The sequence below is a fragment of the Pteropus alecto genome, unplaced genomic scaffold, assembly GCF_000325575.1.
Source record: "Pteropus alecto unplaced genomic scaffold, ASM32557v1 scaffold50, whole genome shotgun sequence".
NCBI classification, from domain to species: domain Eukaryota; kingdom Metazoa; phylum Chordata; class Mammalia; order Chiroptera; family Pteropodidae; genus Pteropus; species Pteropus alecto.
In genome coordinates, this window is record NW_006431918.1 from 718,573 (window position 1) to 740,262 (window position 21,690).

At 42.9% G+C, this 21,690-nt stretch overlaps 1 protein-coding gene across 1 annotated transcript in view; it reads left to right on the forward strand.

Moving 5' to 3' along the window:
• The window catches only part of NOCT (nocturnin), a 19,991-nt gene extending 615 nt beyond the window's left edge, over positions 1–19,376 (forward strand). Inside the window, exons 2-6 of the mRNA XM_006906211.3 lie at positions 938–1,028; positions 7,755–7,884; positions 13,265–13,336; positions 15,948–16,217; positions 17,415–19,376. Of these exons, the coding sequence (XP_006906273.2) occupies positions 938–1,028; positions 7,755–7,884; positions 13,265–13,336; positions 15,948–16,217; positions 17,415–18,250 (1,399 nt within the window). The 3' untranslated portion in view covers positions 18,251–19,376. The remainder of the gene's footprint in view (positions 1–937; positions 1,029–7,754; positions 7,885–13,264; positions 13,337–15,947; positions 16,218–17,414) is intronic.
• The last annotated feature ends 2,314 nt before the right edge of the window (positions 19,377–21,690 follow it).

The window sequence follows — 21,690 nt, forward strand, 5'->3', positions numbered from 1 at the left end:
TCTGCTGGCGTTGCCTCTTCCCCTGCCCCGGCTTGCAGCGCGTCTGGTGAGAAGGGAACGCTGTGGGTTCTCGTTTGGTCCCTGGGTGCCGTGCATATTTCTCGCTCTGGACCTACGTTAAATTTCCCCCTTCCGAGGCCGCAGATGATTTGTGTGTGTGTGTTGTTGTTGTTTTTACTTCTTATTGCTCTTATGGAAATTTTTATGCCAAAAAAAAAAAAAATCACTACAAGTTACACTTATTTGACCACGGGGCTGGCATGGCCTAGATGCTTTTTTAGGGGGGTGGGGGGGGACTTGTAAATGTTTTTATTGGGATATAAAGGATGGGTTGGGAAATGTCACCGTGGGTGATTATGCCCCACCAGGACACTGTCCATTCTGATCTCCCTGGGATAGCTTCTGGGGCTTTTTCTTTTTCTTGGAGCTGCGGCTCTTGTTCTATTTTTTTTTTTTTAAAGGTCATGTTAACAACGTATTATAACACATTGACTCGTTTCACATTTATTCGGATTTTTTAAGAGCCTTCCAACTCTTAATAGTTATGTAATTCTGTGTCCTGGATACCTGGGTTAAGATTTTGTAATGGTGATGCCTTCCTTTGCCAAGAGCCAATTTAATACATCACACACTTTGGACTTTCCCTTTTTTGCCATCTCCGTTTCTGCCTAAGGACACATTAGTGACCACACATTACATACAAATTGATCATACTTTTAAAAATGAGAGACAGTTTCTCTTTCAAACGGGCAATGACTTCATCACACTAAAAAGTGTACTCTACTTGTGCTCAAGTTAGCGTATTGCTGTTTCGGACATTTGGATGACCCTTCTAGATTATAAATAACTACATTTTGCTCGGAAAGTTTTGGACTAATTTAAAAAGGACAGATCGAGCAGTAGAAAGAATATGTTGAACGTGGCTTTCTTTAATTAGTGAAAGTGATAATCCAAAATGTATTCGAAGCCAAAATCTTAAACACTATTCAGATTCGAGACACACTTTCAAGAACAAGGATGTTAAACTGGTAACTGAAGACTCTAAACTCTAGGTTGTTCTTTAGAAAGGGCGAACTTGACAGTCATATGCAGATATTTTTCCCTCAGTTATATAGGGATTTGGCTCATTGTGAAATAACTATTAGAATGGCTAGCACCTTATAACTTAGTGGTTTTTCTTGCTGGAAATTTTCAAGAGAAAATTTGGAGTTGGAGAAGTAAAAGAAACCCAATTGATGTCTCCATATCTTACATTACCTTAAAGCCCCTCAGAGGCAGAGTGAACCTACTGGTCTGTTCTGGGAAGGCAGATAGCCTGTGTAATGCAGATACAGACAGCTGTGCTGTTAGCTGAGGGGAAAATGGTCAGGTCAGATAGAGCATCTGGAATGTTAGGCCTTTGGCATAGAAAGGTGTTTAATAATGAACTTTCTAAAAAGTCCTCTGAAACCCTCTGGTTTTACAGATAAAGAAAGTAAAGGATTTATGGTCCTAAAACTATTGAAGATACACAAAATCTAGGCAATTTCCTGTTTCATGCACTTCTAGCTTCAGCTACTTGTTAAAGCATCATTCACTAGTTGCTTGATCACACATTCATTCCAGAAGTCTTTACGTGTCTCACATACTGTAGTTGCTTTATGAAAGCAGATAAAACAATGTGAGCCTTAGTCTACCTTTAAGGGCCTTGTAAGAGAGATGAGATTTGCAAAAAAAAATGACTGTTTCATTAGACTTAACACCTTTTATTCACTCAGTTAACAGCTTGCAAAAGGCACTAGGGTGTGGGAGAGATAAAGTTCCTTTCAGCAAAGGCATCTTTTTAGGCTCAAGAAGTGGGTAGCATTTGAGCTGGGCCTTGAAGCATAGTTAGGATTGAAAGAGATAAACATTTTTTTTTTTTCCTAGAAAAGCCAGGAGCAAGGAAGGGCAGGCATGGGGCATGGATGCAGCAGAGTGGGAGAAAGGGCGCCTTGTGGAAGGGTTCCTAAGGAGCCTCAGCCAGCATTGGTGCTTCTAAAACAGGCAGTGCTTGGAGCCTACTGTAGGTCTGTTGAACACAGTCGTTATGGGCGGGCCCCAGATTCCACAGTACCTAACAAAATAATAATAAAACTCCAGGTGATTCTTACATGCCCCAAAGTTTAGCCATCTGGACAGAGAAGCCTTCCTTCCAGAGTCATGGGGGCGGAGGGGGGGGCCGAGGGGAGTAATAATCCCCAACACTTGACCCCATTTGGTAGTTTCTTCCTAACTCACACCCCTTGGCTGTGAGAGGTCACTGAAAAGAGTACAGTTCCTTTGGAGTCATCAAATATTAGGTCATTAAAATTTAAAGGGGACCTTGGACACGAGCTCAGTGTTTTGCTACCTTTTCTCAACAAAAGACAGCAGCCTCCATAAAGAAGCAGCAATTGCCACAGTTATGGTCCTGGATGAAATGCAGTCGGGAGTTATCCGTGGGTTTATAAAAGCTGTCTCCCAGATCTCTCCTCAGATAATGAAGAGTCGGCTTTGCATTTTTTTCTTAGTACAATTTTAAGAGCAAATACCAGCTCATTAGAGGAGGTGGCTTTATTTAGTATGTCCCTTAACTATGAGTAAACTGCTTAGGAGATAGAAGAACGGGAAAGCTTGTAATTATGAAGCTTCTACAGAAATAAATTGCTTTCCTTGTGGGAGAAGCGAGGTATCATTTTCCGTAGCATTCACTGGTAAGAGCTGAAATACAGTGAATTATTGGGGGCTTCAGAGTTAATAACCATGGCTCCAGAATCACTTCAGCACACTAAAATAGAAACATCTGCAAATCACTCAACTTGCTTGCTATCTCTTAACACTGGACTCTTCCTAGAAGAAAATAAGCTATGTTGATATCAGTTGATCCCCAAGTTTTATTGAACACAGTACACTTAAATGGCCAAAAAGTACATCATGTCTCATGACTAATTGCTGCAAGAACTGATGAGAAAGAGAAATCGGTGCAGCTGGATTTGGGGGGGAAAAAACTTTACTTTGAATGGGTAAAAGGGAGCCAGGCCAGGAGAGAAGACCACACAACGCCCGGAGGAAGGTGGCAGGTGTGGGAGCCAGGATGAGACGCTTCCAGAATCACCTGGGCGCTTCAGAAAATGCAGATTTCTGGTCTTTCACCCTCTACTGAATCGTGTTTCCTGAGGAGCCTGGTTAAGTCCTATGTTTAGCCAGTGTCCCAGGAAAGGAGGAGCAGAGCTTATAAAACACTCTCCTTTCTGGAAAGCTTGGGGAGTGTTTTATAAGCTCTACTCCTCCTTTCTCCAAGGTACTTATTCCTGCAAAGGTTGAGAAAACTGGGAGAGGATTCTGGGAAAGTGATCATCAGATCTTTGAGCTTGGGGCCTGAGGCAAGAACGTCCAAACAGAAGCAGGCTTTAAGAAAGGGCAGGGATTGGTGTCTTTATGAAAGTTCATTGAGAAAGAACTTGAGACTGACTTTGTAATAGAAGCGTATTGGTGTAGTCGTACAATTTATACGGATAAATATAACACCGTGTCGGTTTCCACATTGTCTACTGAGAGAGAAGCGAGTGAGGCAATCATTCTGGTTTTGGGGAGGAGGAGACTCCACACCTGTGTTTGAATTTATAGGACCTTGATATCCACTTAAATGGTTATCGTACTTGAATGAATAGAAACTCGAAGGATGATATGCGTGGGCGATGAGCTCCACAGTAAACCCCCTTCTACTTTCATGAACAGTAGCTAAAGTATTTTAGATTTATTTTTATTTTTAGAATAGGGAGAAATCAGCCTTCCTACAGGAAGGAGTAAGACCTCAAGTAGAAAATCTCAGCTAGCTGCCCTCTTCTGCAACACTTGAAACATACTGGTCACCACGATTCGGTGACAGGGATGTGGGCAGGAGTGCCCAGGGGAAAGAGAGCAGAAGGAAATTATTACCATCAGATTTGAATGTTTCTGTAAAATACCTTTTTCTCCTTCCACTACCAAAAAAAAAAAAAAAATGCCTGGGCCACACTCATGTCTTTTGAATTTCAATATCTGCCGTTGAAGCCTGAGCATCTGGTGACAGCCACTTGCTGGCAACACAGGAGGACAGCCAGTGAGGACACTTGTTTTAACTAGATGCTTAGTTAGAAGCCTTCCAAAATTTTGTTTACTAAGGGATTTCCATGTCCCCACAAGTTAGGGACTGCTGTCGGCTGATGAGGGATTGTGCACAAAGGAAAATGTTAAAACCATTTTTATTCCCCCTTCAGAATTGGAGTAGATGAGAAGTCCGCAGATGCAAGTGCTTAAAGGTTACAGGCAGCCAAAATTCGGGTAAAGAATTAAGCGCAGTGGGGTGTCTGGGAAGTCCCTTGGGCTCGTCGCGCCTGTCCCACTGTCTGCCTGTCCCTTTTCTTTCCCCTAACTCCACACTTCCAGTACTGGGGCAGGGCCATCTGCCAGTCTGCAAGTATGCTCGGGACTCGCAGTACCTCACCTAGTACCGGGTACAAAATAAATTACTAGTGACCTCACCTAGTACTACTGACCTCACCTAGTACCGGGTACAAAATAAATTACTAGTGACCTCACCTAGTTCTACTGACCTCACCTTTGCAGATCGTAATGCTACCTTGGATATAAATTACTTTGCAGATCGTAATGCTACCTTGGATATAATAGCTTTCTATTTCTTTTTTTCTGTTTTCCTTTCATGGATTTTAACTATCTTTGAGGGGCTGCTGAAGGAAGATGTGCATCTTTCTTTCAAATTTTTTAGGCCGAATAGATTTGCTGAGATGTATTCTAGAATTCATTTCTCTTTCGTCATGATTTTTTAAATAAAAAAGGATTTTTAATTGCAAAACTTAACACATGCCCATTAATAAAAATCTTCCCTCAGAACTTGAAGTGTCTTTGTATGTACTGAGTATCTCTAGAAGCTTGTAGGAATTTTCATTGTCTGGGTGTTCAAACGTTCCATTAGGACAAATGTCTCAGCATCAGGCGAGCCCATTCAACCTGAAGACAGACCGTTTTTGAGCTCAGGAAAAATTCCTATCTGGTCTTGGATGGTTTTATCCACCATCTCGCCTCTTGTCATGTTCTCAAACTCCCGCTAGGTCGATCGTTAGCCTAGATCTGTCCTCTGTGTCTCTTCTCTCACTTTTTAATGTCTTTATCGCTTCTTTATTTTGTGAGATTTTCTGAACACTTCCATCTTGCAGTCATTTTAAGTTTCTAAACGTTTTCCAGTTTTCCGATGGCTCCTTTTTTCATAGAAGCCCATTCTTGTTTTGCATTCCTAATATTCTGCTGCAGTTTTAAATAGACATAGCTGCGTATGCCCGTTTGCCCTCAGTCTGTCCACAGTCTGACCGCTCTGTGAGGCTGTGTGAGGGCGGACAGCCTCGCTGGTCTTCAAACACCTGAGCAGGGCACACTGGAGACCTCCACCTTTGCCCAAGTACGGGGGGCTTCTTTCTGTATTCTCTAATGTTTAACTCCTCACCCTGCTTCCAGAAAGATCCCTGAGGTCCAGAGTCAGCTCCTGGTCTGGTCTGCCTCTCTCTCAGGCCCATCACCCTCCTCAAGGGCCCTTCTAAGGCATGCCGCCCCCTTTCTTTGAAGCTTTCTTTGGCTCTGTCCAGCAGGCAGAAGCCACCTCTGCCAGCTTCCGTCTGTGTGAGGAGCAGTATGACTCACAGATGGCCCTAACTGGTGCCCCTCAGCCTTTTCTGCCCTTTGTCTGACTCCTCAAGCTTCTTGGAAGGAACCATATTTAATTTACCTTTGGTAGCTGGTCACTTTTTCAGGCTTCGTGAGCCAAAGATCTCTGTTACACGTACTCAGCTCTGCCATTGTAGTGTGGAAGCGGCCGTAGCTAGGACATCAACTTTATGCATAGACACTGGAATGTGAATTCCCTAGAATTTTCACATATCATGAAATATTGTTCTGATCATTATTTTTCCAACCACTTAAAAATGTGGCAGCTCACAGACAGCACATGTCATGGACAGGGCGCTAGTCAGATTTGGCTCACGAGCCGTAATTTGTGGACCCCTGATCTAGCAGCAAACTCTGCAGTTGCTTGTCAGCTTTCATGTTTCCGTTCATGCCTGTAAAAATGGACCATTTCCCCGAGCATCCCAGAAACGTCAGTGATAAACAGCAGATAGTCACACAGACCTGATGTCTTAGTGGACCGCAGCCGTCCACCCTGCTCCTTTGGGTTTTGCCTCTTCACAGCTCACTTCAGAGCATTACGCTAGAAAAGCCCAGCTTGTGGAAAGGACTGGCCAGCCAGCTCACCAATTAAATGTGCCAACCTAAGCTTTTATTGTGGAGGGATTTCTTTTTTTCCTTAGTGATATTTTCTAGATGAATCTGGCATGACCGAAGGTACAGCTCAGCCTCTTCTGGAAAATACTTTGGCATTCTCGGCTGTTCTGCAACTGGACTGTCACTCTGGCTAGGTGCTTGTATTTTTAGACACGTTAGGTTGACAGTCATGACCTTCACTTGATATCTCTAGCACTGCCACATGGGTCGTTCTACTGCTTTGTACACTTTGTGCTGTGCCATGGTATGCTGTGAGGGCAGTGACGTCGGCAGAAGGAGGTGGAATTCGACCTCTATTCCTGGCAAGGCCCCATCGCATTGTCCCGACTCAGTTCTGTCAGGGGTTCTGGTGAGCAGCGGTGCAAGGTGCAGGCGGCCTCCTCCAGCGCCCAGACCCCCTCCTACTTATGCGATCTTGAGAAAACTGTGTAACCGCTTAACCTCAATAGCCGTGCCTGTGAGGTGGCAAATACAATACCTACATTGCCGGATTGCTGGAAAGAGTAATGAAAATACTTGGAAGTGGTATGGCACATGCTAGGCCCTCAGATGGTAATAGCCTCCTCCTTGAACCCAGAAAATGAGCCTCACTGAAGGTAGCAGAATAGGTCACATTTAGCTGACTTCTTAGGATGTGCTAGGTATGGCAACTTTAACTCAGTGACCCTCACAAAGGCTACATCGACCCCCAGGTGAAGAAACTGAGAGGTAAATAAGTTGTTCAGAATCTTGTTAGGAAAAAGAGGGGTGGGATCTGAGACCAGGGGGCCTAATTGGGTCCGTGTGCTATGACTGTTTTGCCTCTAGAACTGTCCCCTGACCTTACTGAGAAAAGTTGAAGCCTTAGCCTTATGTAAGGCTTTCACCTGCAGGCATACTCCATTCCTGAGTACTCCAGGGATGCCTGTCACAGCTATACACTGGTGCTCAATTACAGACCTTCAAAGATATATCACCCTCACCAGAAAACACCATCATCCTAAATGGCTCTTAGAATCCAGTCTCTAGGATCCGGGAACTAACGTACAGGCCCACACTCTCGTAAAACAGCATGGGGCTGGGTCCTGCCGGGGAAGCAGGGCAGACACAGTCCAGGCGTTTTACGCCAGTGGTTATCTTGTGAATATTTTCACTCACTTGTCTGGAAGGTGGACACGTTTACTCAGGAACCGACTGGACTCTAAGGAGCCTAATAAAAAACGAGCTGCTGAATTAGCAAATTACACTTGCTGAGGTGGTTCAACGTTTGGCCAGTAGATGGCGGCATAGGCTTGCTCTTTCAGTGACACTTTCCTGTGACGTCTGTCGTTTACGGTTTTTGTGTAATTTACTCGTGAAGGTTTCCTCGGGCCCAAGGTTGTTCAGCTCGGCAGTTTCTCAGGTGTGTACCCGGATAATCTTGGCTTTTGTTTAGCGTTTAGTTTTTAATTCGAGTTTTTGCCAAGCCACCGTTTCAAGAGGCTAAGCTCAAAGTAATAAGAAAAATTATTCGCAGACCAAACGGTTTGGGCAAACTCGAGAATAAGCAATTGCTGGGTAACTGGAAAAGCAGTATGTGGAGAGATGTGATTTCTTAGCGTCGCGGGGATCTCGAAATGGTAGGCCCAGGCAGAGTGGGTCCCAGCCGTCAGGGTTCTCATCCAGCATTCTAGTTATTGAAAGGGGTTCATTTCCCTCTCACGCTGGGCATTCTTGGAGGCTTGTAGTGGTCTGCCTATTGCTTTAGAAATATGTAGTAATTGGTAGTATAAAGAATAAGTATGTACCCTGTATTTTAATCATTAGCCCTACTGTATTTCTGGAATCTAAATAATCAAAATTATCTGGCAAATCTTTAAAGGCTTTTGTAAGGGTAAGAAGACTTATTTATTCCTATAAAGGAAAATAGCAGTGAGGTATTAATAATAATGCACAGAATGAAGGTATCCAGTTCTGAATGTTTTGGAAATATGCTTATAGAATTAGGAAATGGCAAGGAATGGGAGTGGTCTTGCTAAATGAATAACTAGGCAGAAGAAGTAAAGCTATTTTGAGCTGCCTGTTGCTTGTATAAAGTATGTGTACCACATCGAGAAAGGTGACTGACACTTTTCTAGTGAAGCAGCTAGAAAAATTTTTTGAGCAAAAACCAAATACATTATGGGGTCAAATCAAAAAGACCCATATCCAAACACATATAAAAGTGGACCTAGAAGCTAGTATGAGTTCCAAATAAAGTTCGGCAGAGGTTTCATCAAGATTTTATGTTTTTCAATATCTTAATTACCAACCAGGTAAATTATTTGTGCTATCTCGCCTCGGGAAATTGGCTTTCAGTATTGAGCTGTTCTGAACCTTTGACAATCTTTTTAAAGCCCTGAATAGCAATCCCTATTAGGGCATAAAACTTCAGTAGAATGGCTTGAAATATTGGAATCAGACAGAAATTTATGTGTGAAAAGAATTTTTTTAATGGTCAGTGCTCTAAAAGAAAAAAAGTAAATGTTAAATTTTCGAGAACAGGTAAGAGAATGAGAATTGTCACTAAGTTACTTCTTCATTGTTAAAAGGGCATAAGAGTAGCCACCTCCTAGGATTGTGATGAGAATTATTTGAAAACACACTCAAGGCAAGCAGAATTTGTGAATGGGGCACATATTAAGCATTCAGTAGCCATTAGCTGCACTGTCACCAGCATCACCCTAGGATGGGGGAGGGGAGGAAGGCACCCATAACCTTCAGCCTTTCGTTTTCAAATTTAAATAAATAAGCCTTGCTACACTGCAGTCCTTAAGTGGATCTAAGCCTTGGTCCAGTATTAAAAGTGTAAAAAATAGTATATGAACTCTTTATAGTGTTCACTTTTAGTAATTAATTCCCTAGCCTGGGAATTAATTCATTTGTCAAAGTCTGCATTCCCTCTTGAGTTCCCTCCACATCCTGCTTGGTATTTTAAATTTGCATACGTTAAAGTTTGTTGGTTGAGATGGACAGTTCTTTTGATTTTGCCAAAGGCATGGAGTCACATATGCACCATCTAGGGCTGTGCAGAGTGGTTCCATCACCCTAAAAAGTCCCCTCGTCAGCCACCACTCCCTCCCCGAGTCCCTGACAACCACCAGCCTATATAGTTTTGTGTTTTCCGTAATGTCATCGGAACAGAGTCATACAATGTAATTTTTAGGATCTGACCTCTTTCATTTACCAAATGCATTTGAGATTCGCCCATGTTTCATGGATGAATCTTGCAAATCAGCAGCTTGTTCCTTTTTCTCGCTGGATAGGGTTTCATTGTGTGGATGTACCACGGCTGCTTATCCATTTGCATGGTAAAGAGTTTCTTGGTTGTTCCAGTTTGGGCAATTATTAATAAAAGTGCTGATAAATACTTGCGCACACAATTTTCCATGAACATAAGTTTTCCGTTCCCTTCGGCAAACACCTAGGGGCATGAGCTCTAGGCTGTACAGGAAGTCTATGTTTAGATTATAAAAAAAGCTTGCCAAACTGCCTTCCAGATTGGCCGCGCATGAGAAGCAATAAACAAGAGTTTGTGAAAGATTGGTATTATTCCTTATGTAAATATTTGATAGGCTCACCAAGGAAGCCATCACGGCCCAGGCTTTTCCCTGCGGGGAGGTTGAACTTATAGTTCAGGATCTTTGCTGTGCTGGTTGGACTGTCACAGAACCGAGGGGGAGAGAGGAGGAATGTCACAGAGTAGCGTGGTTCTTACCTAAATTTCAGTAGCTTTCATGAGTAAAAGCTTCTCGGTTTGTCACATGCCTTTGGTCTATATCCAGGGCGTTGAAACAGTTGGCTTCGACAGTTCTGTCCAGGTTCATAGTTGCTTTTTGGGGAGAGGATCTGTCTGCTTCCTCGGGCTTCCCTCTCCTCTGTCACCCTCATTAGCAAACTGACACGTTATAACAGCGTCCCAAAGCCTCCATCTCCAGCAACTACTCCATTTCTCTCCTCTCTAGGGGCAAAATTTCCTCAAAACACTTCTCTGCTCTCCGTCCTAATTCCTCTTCTCCCCACAAGCCCACTGAAACTCAGAAATCGGTGATAAAGCTGCCAAAGTCTTCCATGTTGCTAAAGCCAGATCTGTCCTTGAACTTCAGTAGCATCTGACACAGGCGGGAACGACCTTGTGGATGAAACACTGACTTGACTTTGTTTCCAGAAGGATCAGACTCTTCCTTACTTTTCTCCAACTCTCTGGTCATGTCAGCTTTGCAGATTTTCACCTCATCGTCCCCACTCTGCCCCAGAGCTCAGTCCTTTGACTTGTTGTCTCTCTAAACTCACTTTAGTTTCATCTGTCCACTAACATTAACCAGATGTTTGTTTCCAGCTTGTACCTCCTCCCTGAACGTCAGTCATCTCTTAAATGCCAAACCCCTATTCTCGCAAGCCCACCACGTCTCCCTAACAGTGATGGCACCTTCACCCCTCAGTGACCTTGGAGGCCTCTGACTGCTCCTCCTCTCACAGACCACATCCAAGTCATCAACAAAACCCAGCCACTTTGACCGCTCCTATCATTAGTCCAAGCCAACGACTCTTTTCTCCTCTGACGGGTTTCCTGTGTCTGTCCCCAAAAGCATAGTGTATTTTTAATATATCATCAACCAGTGAGCTTTGCACGTAATGTAAATCAGATTCTCACTCCTGCGTGGAATTCTCCAGTGGCTTCGCATCCCAGATAAAGGCGCAAGTCCTTATAATGGCCGACGAGGCACCCGCCTCGCCGCTTCCCCGTCCCCGCTGACCTCACCTTCAGCCCTTCTGTCAGTCGCTGACCTCGGCCTTGCCGAGCACCTTCCTTTCTCAGGGCTTTGCATTTGCCGTTGCTCTGCCCAGAATGTTCTTCTGTGACTCTCCATAAGACTCACTGATTTCCTTACCACCTCAGGTCTTGGCTCGAAGTCCGTCGTTTAGTGAGGCCTCACCGGGCGTCCTGTGGAAAGTGGGAGCTCCCCCCTCGGAAGCATTCCCCACCTGCCCTTTCTCCTTCCTTTTTCTCCGTAGCACTTTTTACCTTGTGACTACCTGTCGATCTTTCTTTTCTGCCTCTCCCCACTAAACATAGCTCCATGAGGACGGAGAATTGAGTCTGTCGTGTCACTGATCTATCTCGAGTGAGCTGGAGTAGTGTCTGGTGTCCCGCGTGTGTCTTTGTGTCTGAGACAGCGAGGCCGAGGATCGTGGTGGCTGCTTATGGTGGACCAAGAAGGTGGCACAGTCAGGAGTTAGAGCTTCAGACCTTAAGTCTTTCTCTTGTTACTCTTCTCCATCCTGACTGTTTTAACCCTTATTATATCCGGCCTGTCCCACACAGTAAGCCCTCAGTTTTTCTCTCCCTAGTTCCAGTGTATTAATCTTTTCCCGAACACTTAAGTTCCTGAGGGAAAAGATCGGCATGTGTTTCACTGGTATAAAGTGCCCTTCTCAAACTCTTAACTACTGACAGATTCCCCCTGAGAACTGTGGATTAGATTGAGACCTTCACCCTGCAGGGTAAACTCAGAGACGCGAATAAACCTCTCAGTGAAGACAGCCTGGCACGGGAGGCCCGCAGTTGCCCAGGAGGGTGGACTCGTGGCAGCGTCTCTCAGGAGCGTCGGTCTCCCTTCCCTAATTGCATGCTCACGACGCAACAGGCTGATTCGTCAGTCAGCTTCCGCCACGGCTTCTAACCCAGATGCACATTCCAAATGAGACATTATGATCTCTTCACAAGCCCTCACTCTAAAGCCACGCAAGTAAGTCTGGAGAGTCGTGGCACAGCTCAGTAGCAACGGAACTGGGACTAGAACTGGCCTTTTGATGCCCATAGTGCTTAGTACTTACCCATGCTGCAGTTTGTCCTTCATCTTTTTTACTGTAAAGTTTTGTCTTTTGAGGGTAGAGTTGGTTTTTGAAAACCACAGTCTTTCAGAGGCCAAGTCACGAATAAGATGGATGATCAGATTTCATAATCTACTATTGGTCTAAAATGAGCTGGCTTCAACAAGAATGTTTTCCCTGAGTGTTGTAGCTAATAGCCTAAAATGCACTTCTAAATCTGAACCAAAAAAAGATAACAGGGTATCACGGAATTGGAATATCCACTTTGCTCCGCCTCACATCCACAGAACGGTCTCAGAGTAACCATACTAATACCACCACTACTACTTATGATTATTGAAAACAGCTTAAAATTTTTTAAGTGAATTTGCTTTTTCTCATTCTGGTCTCTGCTTTGCCTCCTACTAAATCTTCATATGTTCCTTGTTGGATCACATAGCCATGATATTGTGCTCTCTCTTTTATCCTCATTCAGACTTGAATTTCTAAGTAGCTGTTTGTTTGTTTGTTTGTTTGTTTTTGCCTACAGCACCTGGTCTTCCTAGGTGGTCTCCCATCCAAGTACTAACCAGGCCCAACCCCGAAAGTAGCTATATGTTTAATGCTCAGCACCAGTTCTTATACCAGTGTCTGTCTGGTTATTTTGGTCTGAAGCTTGTTCTCTAGTTCCAGGGCTGGCAATTTTCTGAAAAGGGTTAGATGGTAACATTTAGGCTTTAAGGGCCAAATGTGATCCTGACACGTATTCTATGCGTTGTGTCTGTGTCTGTGTGTGTGCTTAACACTAAAAACCATCCTTAGTTCAAGGACTGTACAGAAATGCCTCTGGCTGCAGTTTGCCAACCCTCACTCTAGTAGTGTCCTCAAGATAGGGTTCTTGGGGTCAGTATTCCGGTTTCGCTTTATATAAAATCCTTGGTTCACGTATAGGTGAGCCATATATATATATGGCTCACCTATATATATATAAAGTTTGAGATATATATACATATCTCTCAAATATGTAACTTCATTTTCTTCTGGTGTAAAACATTGCAGTTGAAGTCTGGTGATGCTCTAATTTTATTTTCCTTATAAGTTACTTGCTGTTTTTGCCTAGATGCCCAAGGGATTTTTTCTCTTTTTCTTTACAGTCCAGTTGGTGTTGGTCATTCTGGGTTGATATTCTCAGGTATGTGGTGTGTTTCTTCAATATGGAGTTTCAAATATTGTTTTGTTTTTAAAGGTTTTTTTTGAATAACAAACACAAAGCTCTATGTATTGATATTTGAAAATATCCATAATACATGTTTTTTAACCTTAAATTTTCTTTTAAACCATCCATTTTATTTTCCCCAGCTTTGAAATATAATAAAAATTATGTATGTTGTACCATGCGATGTGTTGATGTACGTATACATTGTGAAATGATCACCTCAATCACACTAACATCACTTCACGTGGTTATTGCATGTGTGTGTGAGAGATCACTTAAAATTTACTCAACATTTCACATATATAGTAGTTATTAACGATAGTCACCATGTCGTATATTAGATCTCCACAACTTAATTCATCCTGCATGACTGAAACTTTGTACTCCTAAAAGTTTTCTTGATTTATAGTTTTTAGTGTTTGGTTCATTTCCATGCATTCGTTTTCCCACGATAAGAACTCCTGTTACCCATATGTTGGATTTTCTTTGCTTAGAATGATGACATATTCGCCACTCTCTCTCAAACGCCTCATCTCCTCATTTCTTAGTTTTCTAATTCTGACTTAGGCCATCCTACCATTTTCTGAATGACCTTCAGCTCATTTTGCAGTAGAATAGAGTTTTGCTTTGCTCTCTGGGCGTGTCTTTCTGGCGTGCTTTCATTGTCCGAAGAGGTGTCATTCTGTTCCAGAGTTTCTATTTGAAGGTTTTTCTAAGTTTTTAGAAGGAAGTGTGGTTCAGGGTGGTTTTTCTGACCTCACAGAACTCCTCAAACCGTGGACTCCCATTGGACTCCTTTTCTCACCGTCATATTCACAGGATACTTTTTTTTTTTTAATCACAGTAACCTCCCAAACACTCAGCTCGGCAAAGATAATGTCAGTGAAAGGGTGTAGAGCAATCCTGTTGAAATTGAGCTACAGCGAGCCAGTAGTTTATAGAGCCTGACAGATGTCAAATACTGCTGTTTGTTTCAAATTTCACATATCCCATGGTGCCCTTGTGAGTCTGCTGCGGTGCCCCGTGACACTTTGGTCTACAGTGTGGGTGACGCTGATGCTGCTAATCTGGAGACCACACTTGAGAAACCACTAGAATCTCTACTTTTTTTTAAAAAGTAGACGTACAGAAGATTTTCAGAGTTGTACTGCCAGCCAAGAAGAAAATTTCTTCCTTTGGACCCCTTTGCTCAGACAGGCAAGCAGATTGATTTAAAAAAAGAATTTAATATTAAGATCAAACAATTTGGAAACAGGTGTGTGTGTGCGTGTTTGTGCATGTGCACGTGTGTGAGAAGGAATAGTCTTGCTTACTAATGCATGTACACTTAAGTGTGTGTTGTGAAAACTAGTGTTTCTTTGCCTGAATCTAGTTTTCTTGCTGGGGGAAAAAAAAACTACTTTGAGTTGCTGAAAAGAATGAACAGAGAGCATGCCTGCATGCTTACTGACCTTGATGTTTAAAGGACATTTGGTGGTAAATATTTGATTTTGCTTTTGCGACCTGCCTCAGTGAATTTGATTGACTGCTAGTTTCAGACAGTCAGTCTGCCAAATAATGTAGTTTATACAGAAAACTTTGTGTTTTTAAAGAGGATACGAATGTGGTAGAGAAACCCAGATTCCTCCATAGAGATTCATTATGGAGAGAATCTTTGGCGATTGTTCCAAGATTTGCCCCTAATTTATACCATAATGAAGAATTGGTTGACCTCCAAAAGAGCAGTCACCTGCTCACAATGAAGTGACAGGTACAACTCTCCTCTTTACTTGAAGGTTGTGCCCTAATATAATCTACTAGGATAGAAAGCAAAGCACTAGAAAGTGTAGTGAAGACTGCGCCTCCCGCACCTCTCCTCACCCTTTCTCCTCCCAGGACCCCGGAAAATGTGGGTGACTGTCTCTTACCCACTTCTGCCCCTAGCCCCTTTTCTGATTTATAAAAAATCTGGCAGTTGATATTCGATTATTGACTGTATTGCTCAGTGAGGTTCACAGAGCTCTAGAGAAAGCCAGAAAGCTCTGATTGACAGGTAACATTTAAGAGGAATGGGTGTGGGTTGAATCCAGCTGTTTCTTTTCATAATAGAGGGACCTTAGATGACATGGCTAGAGCAGCAGCCTGCTATACCCTAATCTCTTCTCCGGGATTAACACGGGCTTTCTAACATCTGGCTCTTTACAAACCGGTCTTCAATTCTTATTAAAATATATAGATAAAAGAATGTGGATTTCGTTTAGCCGTGCTTTTCTATGACTGGGTTTATAAGTTATAAAGACAAATCCTAGGTTAGAAGAGGCCATAAAGGTTAAGCTATTTTTGTCCTTAAAAGATTATCTTAGTTAATCAGAAACCAATTTTAACAGTGCTATTTCGATTACCTGTCCTAGTAGAAAGCTAGAACCTGGACACTCCGTTAGTCCACCTCTGGACTTGGCTCTGTACATGAACATGGCAACACCGCCCTAAGCTGAGCTCTGGGCTTCGATGCACAGTGCTTTATCTTCTGGTTGAGCCGTGTGAAAATAGAAGAAAGGCGGGAGAAGGAGCCGAGTGTGTAATTGTGCTTTCCTCTCCTTTCCTATAGTGTGTTCCATGGGCAACGGCACGAGCAGACTCTATAGCGCTCTTGCCAAGACACTGAACAGCAGCGCTGCCTCCCAGCACGCAGAGTACTTGGTGTCACCTGACCCAGAACATCTGGAGCCCATTGATCCTAAAGAGCTCCTTGAGGAATGCAGGGCAGTCCTGCACACTCGACCTCCCCGGTACCAGCGTGACTTTGTGGATCTGAGGACAGACTGCCCCAGCAGCCATCCACCTGTTAGGGTCATGCAGTGGAACATCCTCGCCCAAGGTACGCCTGACGCTTTTCTGCCTGAGCTGTTAAGTTTGTGGTGACTGCCTTTCTGCTTCTGCACAGGCCCGGGGTACTGTCTTATGTGGACGGAAGAGGTGTGGGCAGATGGAGGGAAAGGAGGGTGCAGTAACTGGGGTGGCATGAGCTCCCAGCAGGGGAGGTTAGGAAAGGGGGTCATTGGATTTTCTCAGATAAACCCAGCAACTCAAGATTTATTCCTTACCTTCCCCGTTTGTAGGCTTCCCAAGGACAGTGGAAGTCTGTCTACTTCCCAGACATCAAAATTTAAAGGACCCGGTCTTCTGTCAGCTTCACAACTGTCTGTCGTCTCCAGCTTTCAGCCCATAGCACTAAGATAATAGCATTTGCAAGGGAGGAACTGAGTCTGCTGAATGGGTCACATATAGAACTTCGTGCGGGAAAAGGTTACTGTGTGATGTGGGGTGGTGCTGGGCCTGGGTTTTCTTACGGCCAGATTCTCATCCATGTGCATCTGTGTAACTTGAAGCCGAAGAGGTGCTGCTTCAGTCCTCTATTCTCTGTCACTTTCTTATGGTAGAAAGGGATCCTTTCCTGGGTTTGCCGAGTTAAAAAGCAGATGCATCATAGTCAACTTTCTGTGGTATTATTGCCTCTCACGTAGCGGACGTTGAAATTTTAAGAAAAAGGAAAAGGCTGCATTTTTGTTTTCTTTCGTCCTAGAAAAGGGCATACTTTCTGACTTTCCAATCTTGGATTCATTTATTTTTCCAAGTATTCATCCACAAATAGGAAAAGCTGCCTACTTAAAGTGGGTCCCATTCATTTCTGAGCGGTGTCTGTGTCGGTTCATAGGACTTATTATGGTCAGTGTTGAAATTAGTATATAGAGTTGAATATATTTATTTCATCTGAAATAGTTTAGATCCCTGGAACTGCAAAGAACGCTTTTTAAGGCTGAAACTTAAGATCTTATGTCCATGAAATAGTTTTTAAATATGAAAGAAAATCAGTGGCTTGCTTTATCTGGATGGTGAGAGAGAGGTTATTTAGTTTGGTGGGTTAATGCAGTGGAGGCAGAGGAGAATCACCCAGAGCATCTGCAGCAGAGGAAGCGTACAGAGTGTCTGAGTGGTGTCAACCCCAGAGATACTCCCAGGTACTTAGAAGTCATGGTCCTGTGGTCGCTGACAACCGCCTGGCTTTTTATTTCAGCTCTTGGAGAAGGCAAAGACAACTTTGTACAATGCCCTGTTGAAGCACTCAAGTGGGAAGAAAGGAAATGTCTCATCCTGGAAGAAATCTTAGCCTACCAGCCTGATATATTGTGCCTCCAAGAGGTGGACCACTATTTTGACACCTTCCAGCCACTCCTCAGTAGACTGGGCTATCAAGGCACGTTTTTCCCCAAGCCCTGGTCACCTTGTCTAGACGTAGAACATAACAATGGACCAGATGGCTGTGCCTTGTTTTTTCTCCAAAACCGATTTAAGCTGGTCCACAGTGCCAATATTAGGCTGACGGCCATGACACTGAAAACCAATCAGGTGGCCATTGCACAGACCCTAGAGTGCAAGGAGTCCGGTCGACAGTTCTGCATCGCTGTCACCCACTTGAAAGCACGTACCGGCTGGGAGCAATTTCGATCAGCCCAAGGCTGTGACCTCCTCCAGAACCTGCAGAACATCACCCAAGGAGCTAAGCTTCCCCTTATTGTCTGTGGGGACTTCAATGCAGAGCCAACAGAGGAGGTCTACAAACACTTCGCTTCCTCCAGCCTCAACCTGAACAGCGCCTACAAGCTGCTGAGTGCTGATGGGCAGTCGGAGCCTCCGTACACGACCTGGAAGATCCGGACCTCAGGGGAGTGCCGGCACACCCTGGACTACATCTGGTACTCTAAACACGCACTGAGTGTGAGGTCAGCTCTGGATCTGCTCACCGAAGAACAGATTGGACCCAACCGGCTACCATCCTTCAATTATCCTTCAGACCACCTGTCTCTAGTGTGTGACTTCAGCTTTAATGAGGAACCTGATGGACTTTTGTAAAAACTCACCTGTGTCTTTTCAAACACAAGAGTCTTAACCAGGGATGTTTCAGGGAACCGAAATAAGATGCGCTGCCGAGGCCGGTTCCCGCTTCCCGCTTCCCAGCATGCCCTTGGAGGGAATCCTGTTAGTCCACAAGCCTTTTCCATTAAAACCTACAGCGAAAAAGGTGTTTGCACTCCAGTTTTGGCTTGTATTGTTTTCTTCCCCTTAGCATTACAGTTTGGTCATTTAAGGACATTAAATTAGGCTTGTTTTGAAGTTTTTTCAGTTTGCTGATGCTGTATAAAAAGACTCGCCTGAGTTCTCCATGATTAACCATAAGTAAGTAGGGACAATTTCGCTACAGTATTTCAAGTTACTTATTTGTGGGTTTTTTAAATGTCAATAGGATGCATGGCAATATTTATTTTTATATCCTTGTGTAAAATTAAATTATAGCATTATGAAATGAACATTTTAAAACCATGCAAACATAAATTATAAAGTAATTTATCGTAATTTTCTTAAAGCTTTAAGATGTCTTATTTGGGGTCTAACAAAATAGTAGTATACAAAGGAACTATTTAGCCTGGAGGGGCTTTTGGGTTATTTTTTAGGTGGAAATACCAGGTCTTCTTGATATGCTCTTCATAAATAATTCTTGCTGAGCCTTTATGTTCCCCATTATTGTATTGCCTAAAGAGATTCCACGGCCAGCCTTCATTATTTAATCACTGCTGCGCATTTATAGTTCCCCATTGAAATGCTATTGGTATACATTTGAGGTCACTCAATGTCATTATTTGTATTGGAATGTGCTTTTCACAACAGGTTTTTTTAGGAGCTGTTAGGTGGCACGGGCTAAGAAAGTCGGTAGGATCTTTTCAGAGACGTGAAACTAGAAAGCCTGTTCGTGAGGTTGTCGTTGAAATTTCCTAAAATAGCAAGGTGACTGGTTCAGAAGGTCTAGAAAGAATGTAAAAAGAAAGATAACCTAGAATTCTCTTCCATCAGAAAAAAAAGTGGTAAAGATAACAGGTAAAGCCCCCTTCCCAACAAAATCCCAACAAATAATCTATTAATTGATGTTTTAATCCAGGAGGTGTATATATTTAAAATTAATAAATGGTCTTTTCAAACTATATTTTTAATAGCTTGTCTTTTTAGCCCAAAAAGAATCTGGGATAGATTTGATGTTTTAATACTATTATGTGGTGGCCCACACCATCCATTTACACGGACCTTCATTTTTAAAGTGGACAAAGCTGGATCTATAGCAGCACATGGAACACATCCATGGTATGCTTATATGTAATCTCTCGGCACCAAGGCTGGAGTTCCCCAAAATGGCTCACCCAAATCTTCTGCACTGGAACCACTTTGGAAACAAATGAGGTTTTCAGTATATTGTATACAGAAAATCTTGGGGCTATGAAGGAAAAGCAAACAGAAAGAATATCTGTACCATTTGGTTCAAAGCTTAACAGATGATGACCATTATGCGTGCTAAGAAACATAATACTGATTAGAATACTTACAAGTACAGCCATTAAATATTGTTTACTGACCCCAAAGTACACCAGTCTAAAGGGAGATTATCACAACAGCCTTAAGCAAGCAAATCTGGATGAGAATGAAAGCCAAACACTTGAATTTCAGATGCTGTCCAATACAGTCATGCACTGCTTAATGATAGGGACAAGTTCTGAGAAATGCGTTAGGGGAGTTCATCATGTGAACGTCGTGGAGTGTACTTACACAAGCCGTGATGGTCTCACCTACTACACAGCTAGGCTTTATGGTCTAACCTATTGCTCTATAGGGGAGGAAAAATAATTCTCCCTCTATCCTTCTAGGTTCTTGGTTGAGAAATCCCTGTAATAAGACAGATTAACAAGAGAAAAAAACAAGTTTAACAATGTGTATACCTCCTGTATACATGGGAGACCCATGAAAACAGTAACTTGCAAAATGGCTGAGGCCACCACCTTAAATACAGCATCTTCAGCTGAAGACAAAAGATGTTAAGGGGTGGGGGAAGTCAGTTATGGGAGGCTACCAGCAGAGGCATAGTGTATAAGTTAAGGTTGTGGAGGGTAGAGTAATGGGGTTGCTGGTAAGGTCACTTACTGAGCTAAGAGAAACAGATTTTAGAAAAGTTCAATTGGACATTCAAGAGGAAGTAGCCACTTGGCAATTACATAAACCCACCTAAGACTTAAGTCTAAGCTAGAATATATTAGGTAGTAAGATCTATGTGTGGGGGTGAGATTATCTAACGATTATTCTGAGGTGAAATCTATATAACAGTAAACATTTAACATAATGCTTCATATATGCCAGGCACTGGTTCTAAATCCTTAATTATTTAATTCTTACAACTACTCTGTAAGGAAGAACCCCACAGACGGAATCTTGCTAAGTACTAACATTCAAAGGGAAAGCTGAAGGAAAGCAAGTCAACTAAGAAGAGTTGGTCGGGCAGGAGGTAAAACGAGGGGTTATAGAAAAATCAAAGAATTTTAAAGCTGAGACACACGATCACGTGGGAGGAAAAAGCATGTCTGATTTGAATATTGGGTTAATCGAGACTTCAATGAGAACTTTCTAAGCCAGAATCCAGACTGCAAGCTACGGAAGAAAAAGAATGATGCGCTATTAACTGTTGGAACAAGGAAACCAAATAAGTATGAAAGTGGAGGAGATGCTGAGTACAGAAAGAAGGCATACCTGCCCACCTCCAGAGACAGGTGGTAAGGATGGGTGCTAGAATAAGTAGATGGTCTTATAGCAAGAGTTCCGGAAATGGAGGGAGCTTACAGCTCATGACTTCCATGTGTTGTCTGTAAAGAGGCATAATGGTAATGTGGTAAGCAGAGTGGTGAAGGCTGGAATTGTTGCTCGCAGATGGCCTAAGTAATAAGTGGACAGAGACTACTGATCATTGTTCAAATGCCTACTGAGGCTGGAAAATTTAGTACATTAAGCCATTATTATGTGGTTCTTCTCCAATATGCTGGAGACAAAAAACGAATATGATTTACGGTTTAGGAGGGTTGAAATTAAAAGCCATACCACTGGTAATGTCAATCACCAGAAACATTCCAATCAGTACATACTGTCAATATGTATGCTTCCAAATCTAGGCTATAGGTGTGCTTATTCTGAAAGAGATACAGAAAAATGTTGAGGTAGAATGGTGGAGGTAAGCGAGGTAGCCTTGTTTAACCTAATTAGAACCAATTAATAATACAGCCTAGGAGGAAAGAATTACTTCCTTAAAATTTAAGTTTCTTTAGCTATCTTCCATAGTACGTGACTTATATTATTAGCAAAGATTACTAAAATCAATAAATATACTCAGCACTTGTGGAGAGGTGTAGGTACGGTATGATTTTGCCTCCAAAGAGTTCTGTGGAAGGCATTACTCGACAATCAAACTGCAGTGCAAATAAGAC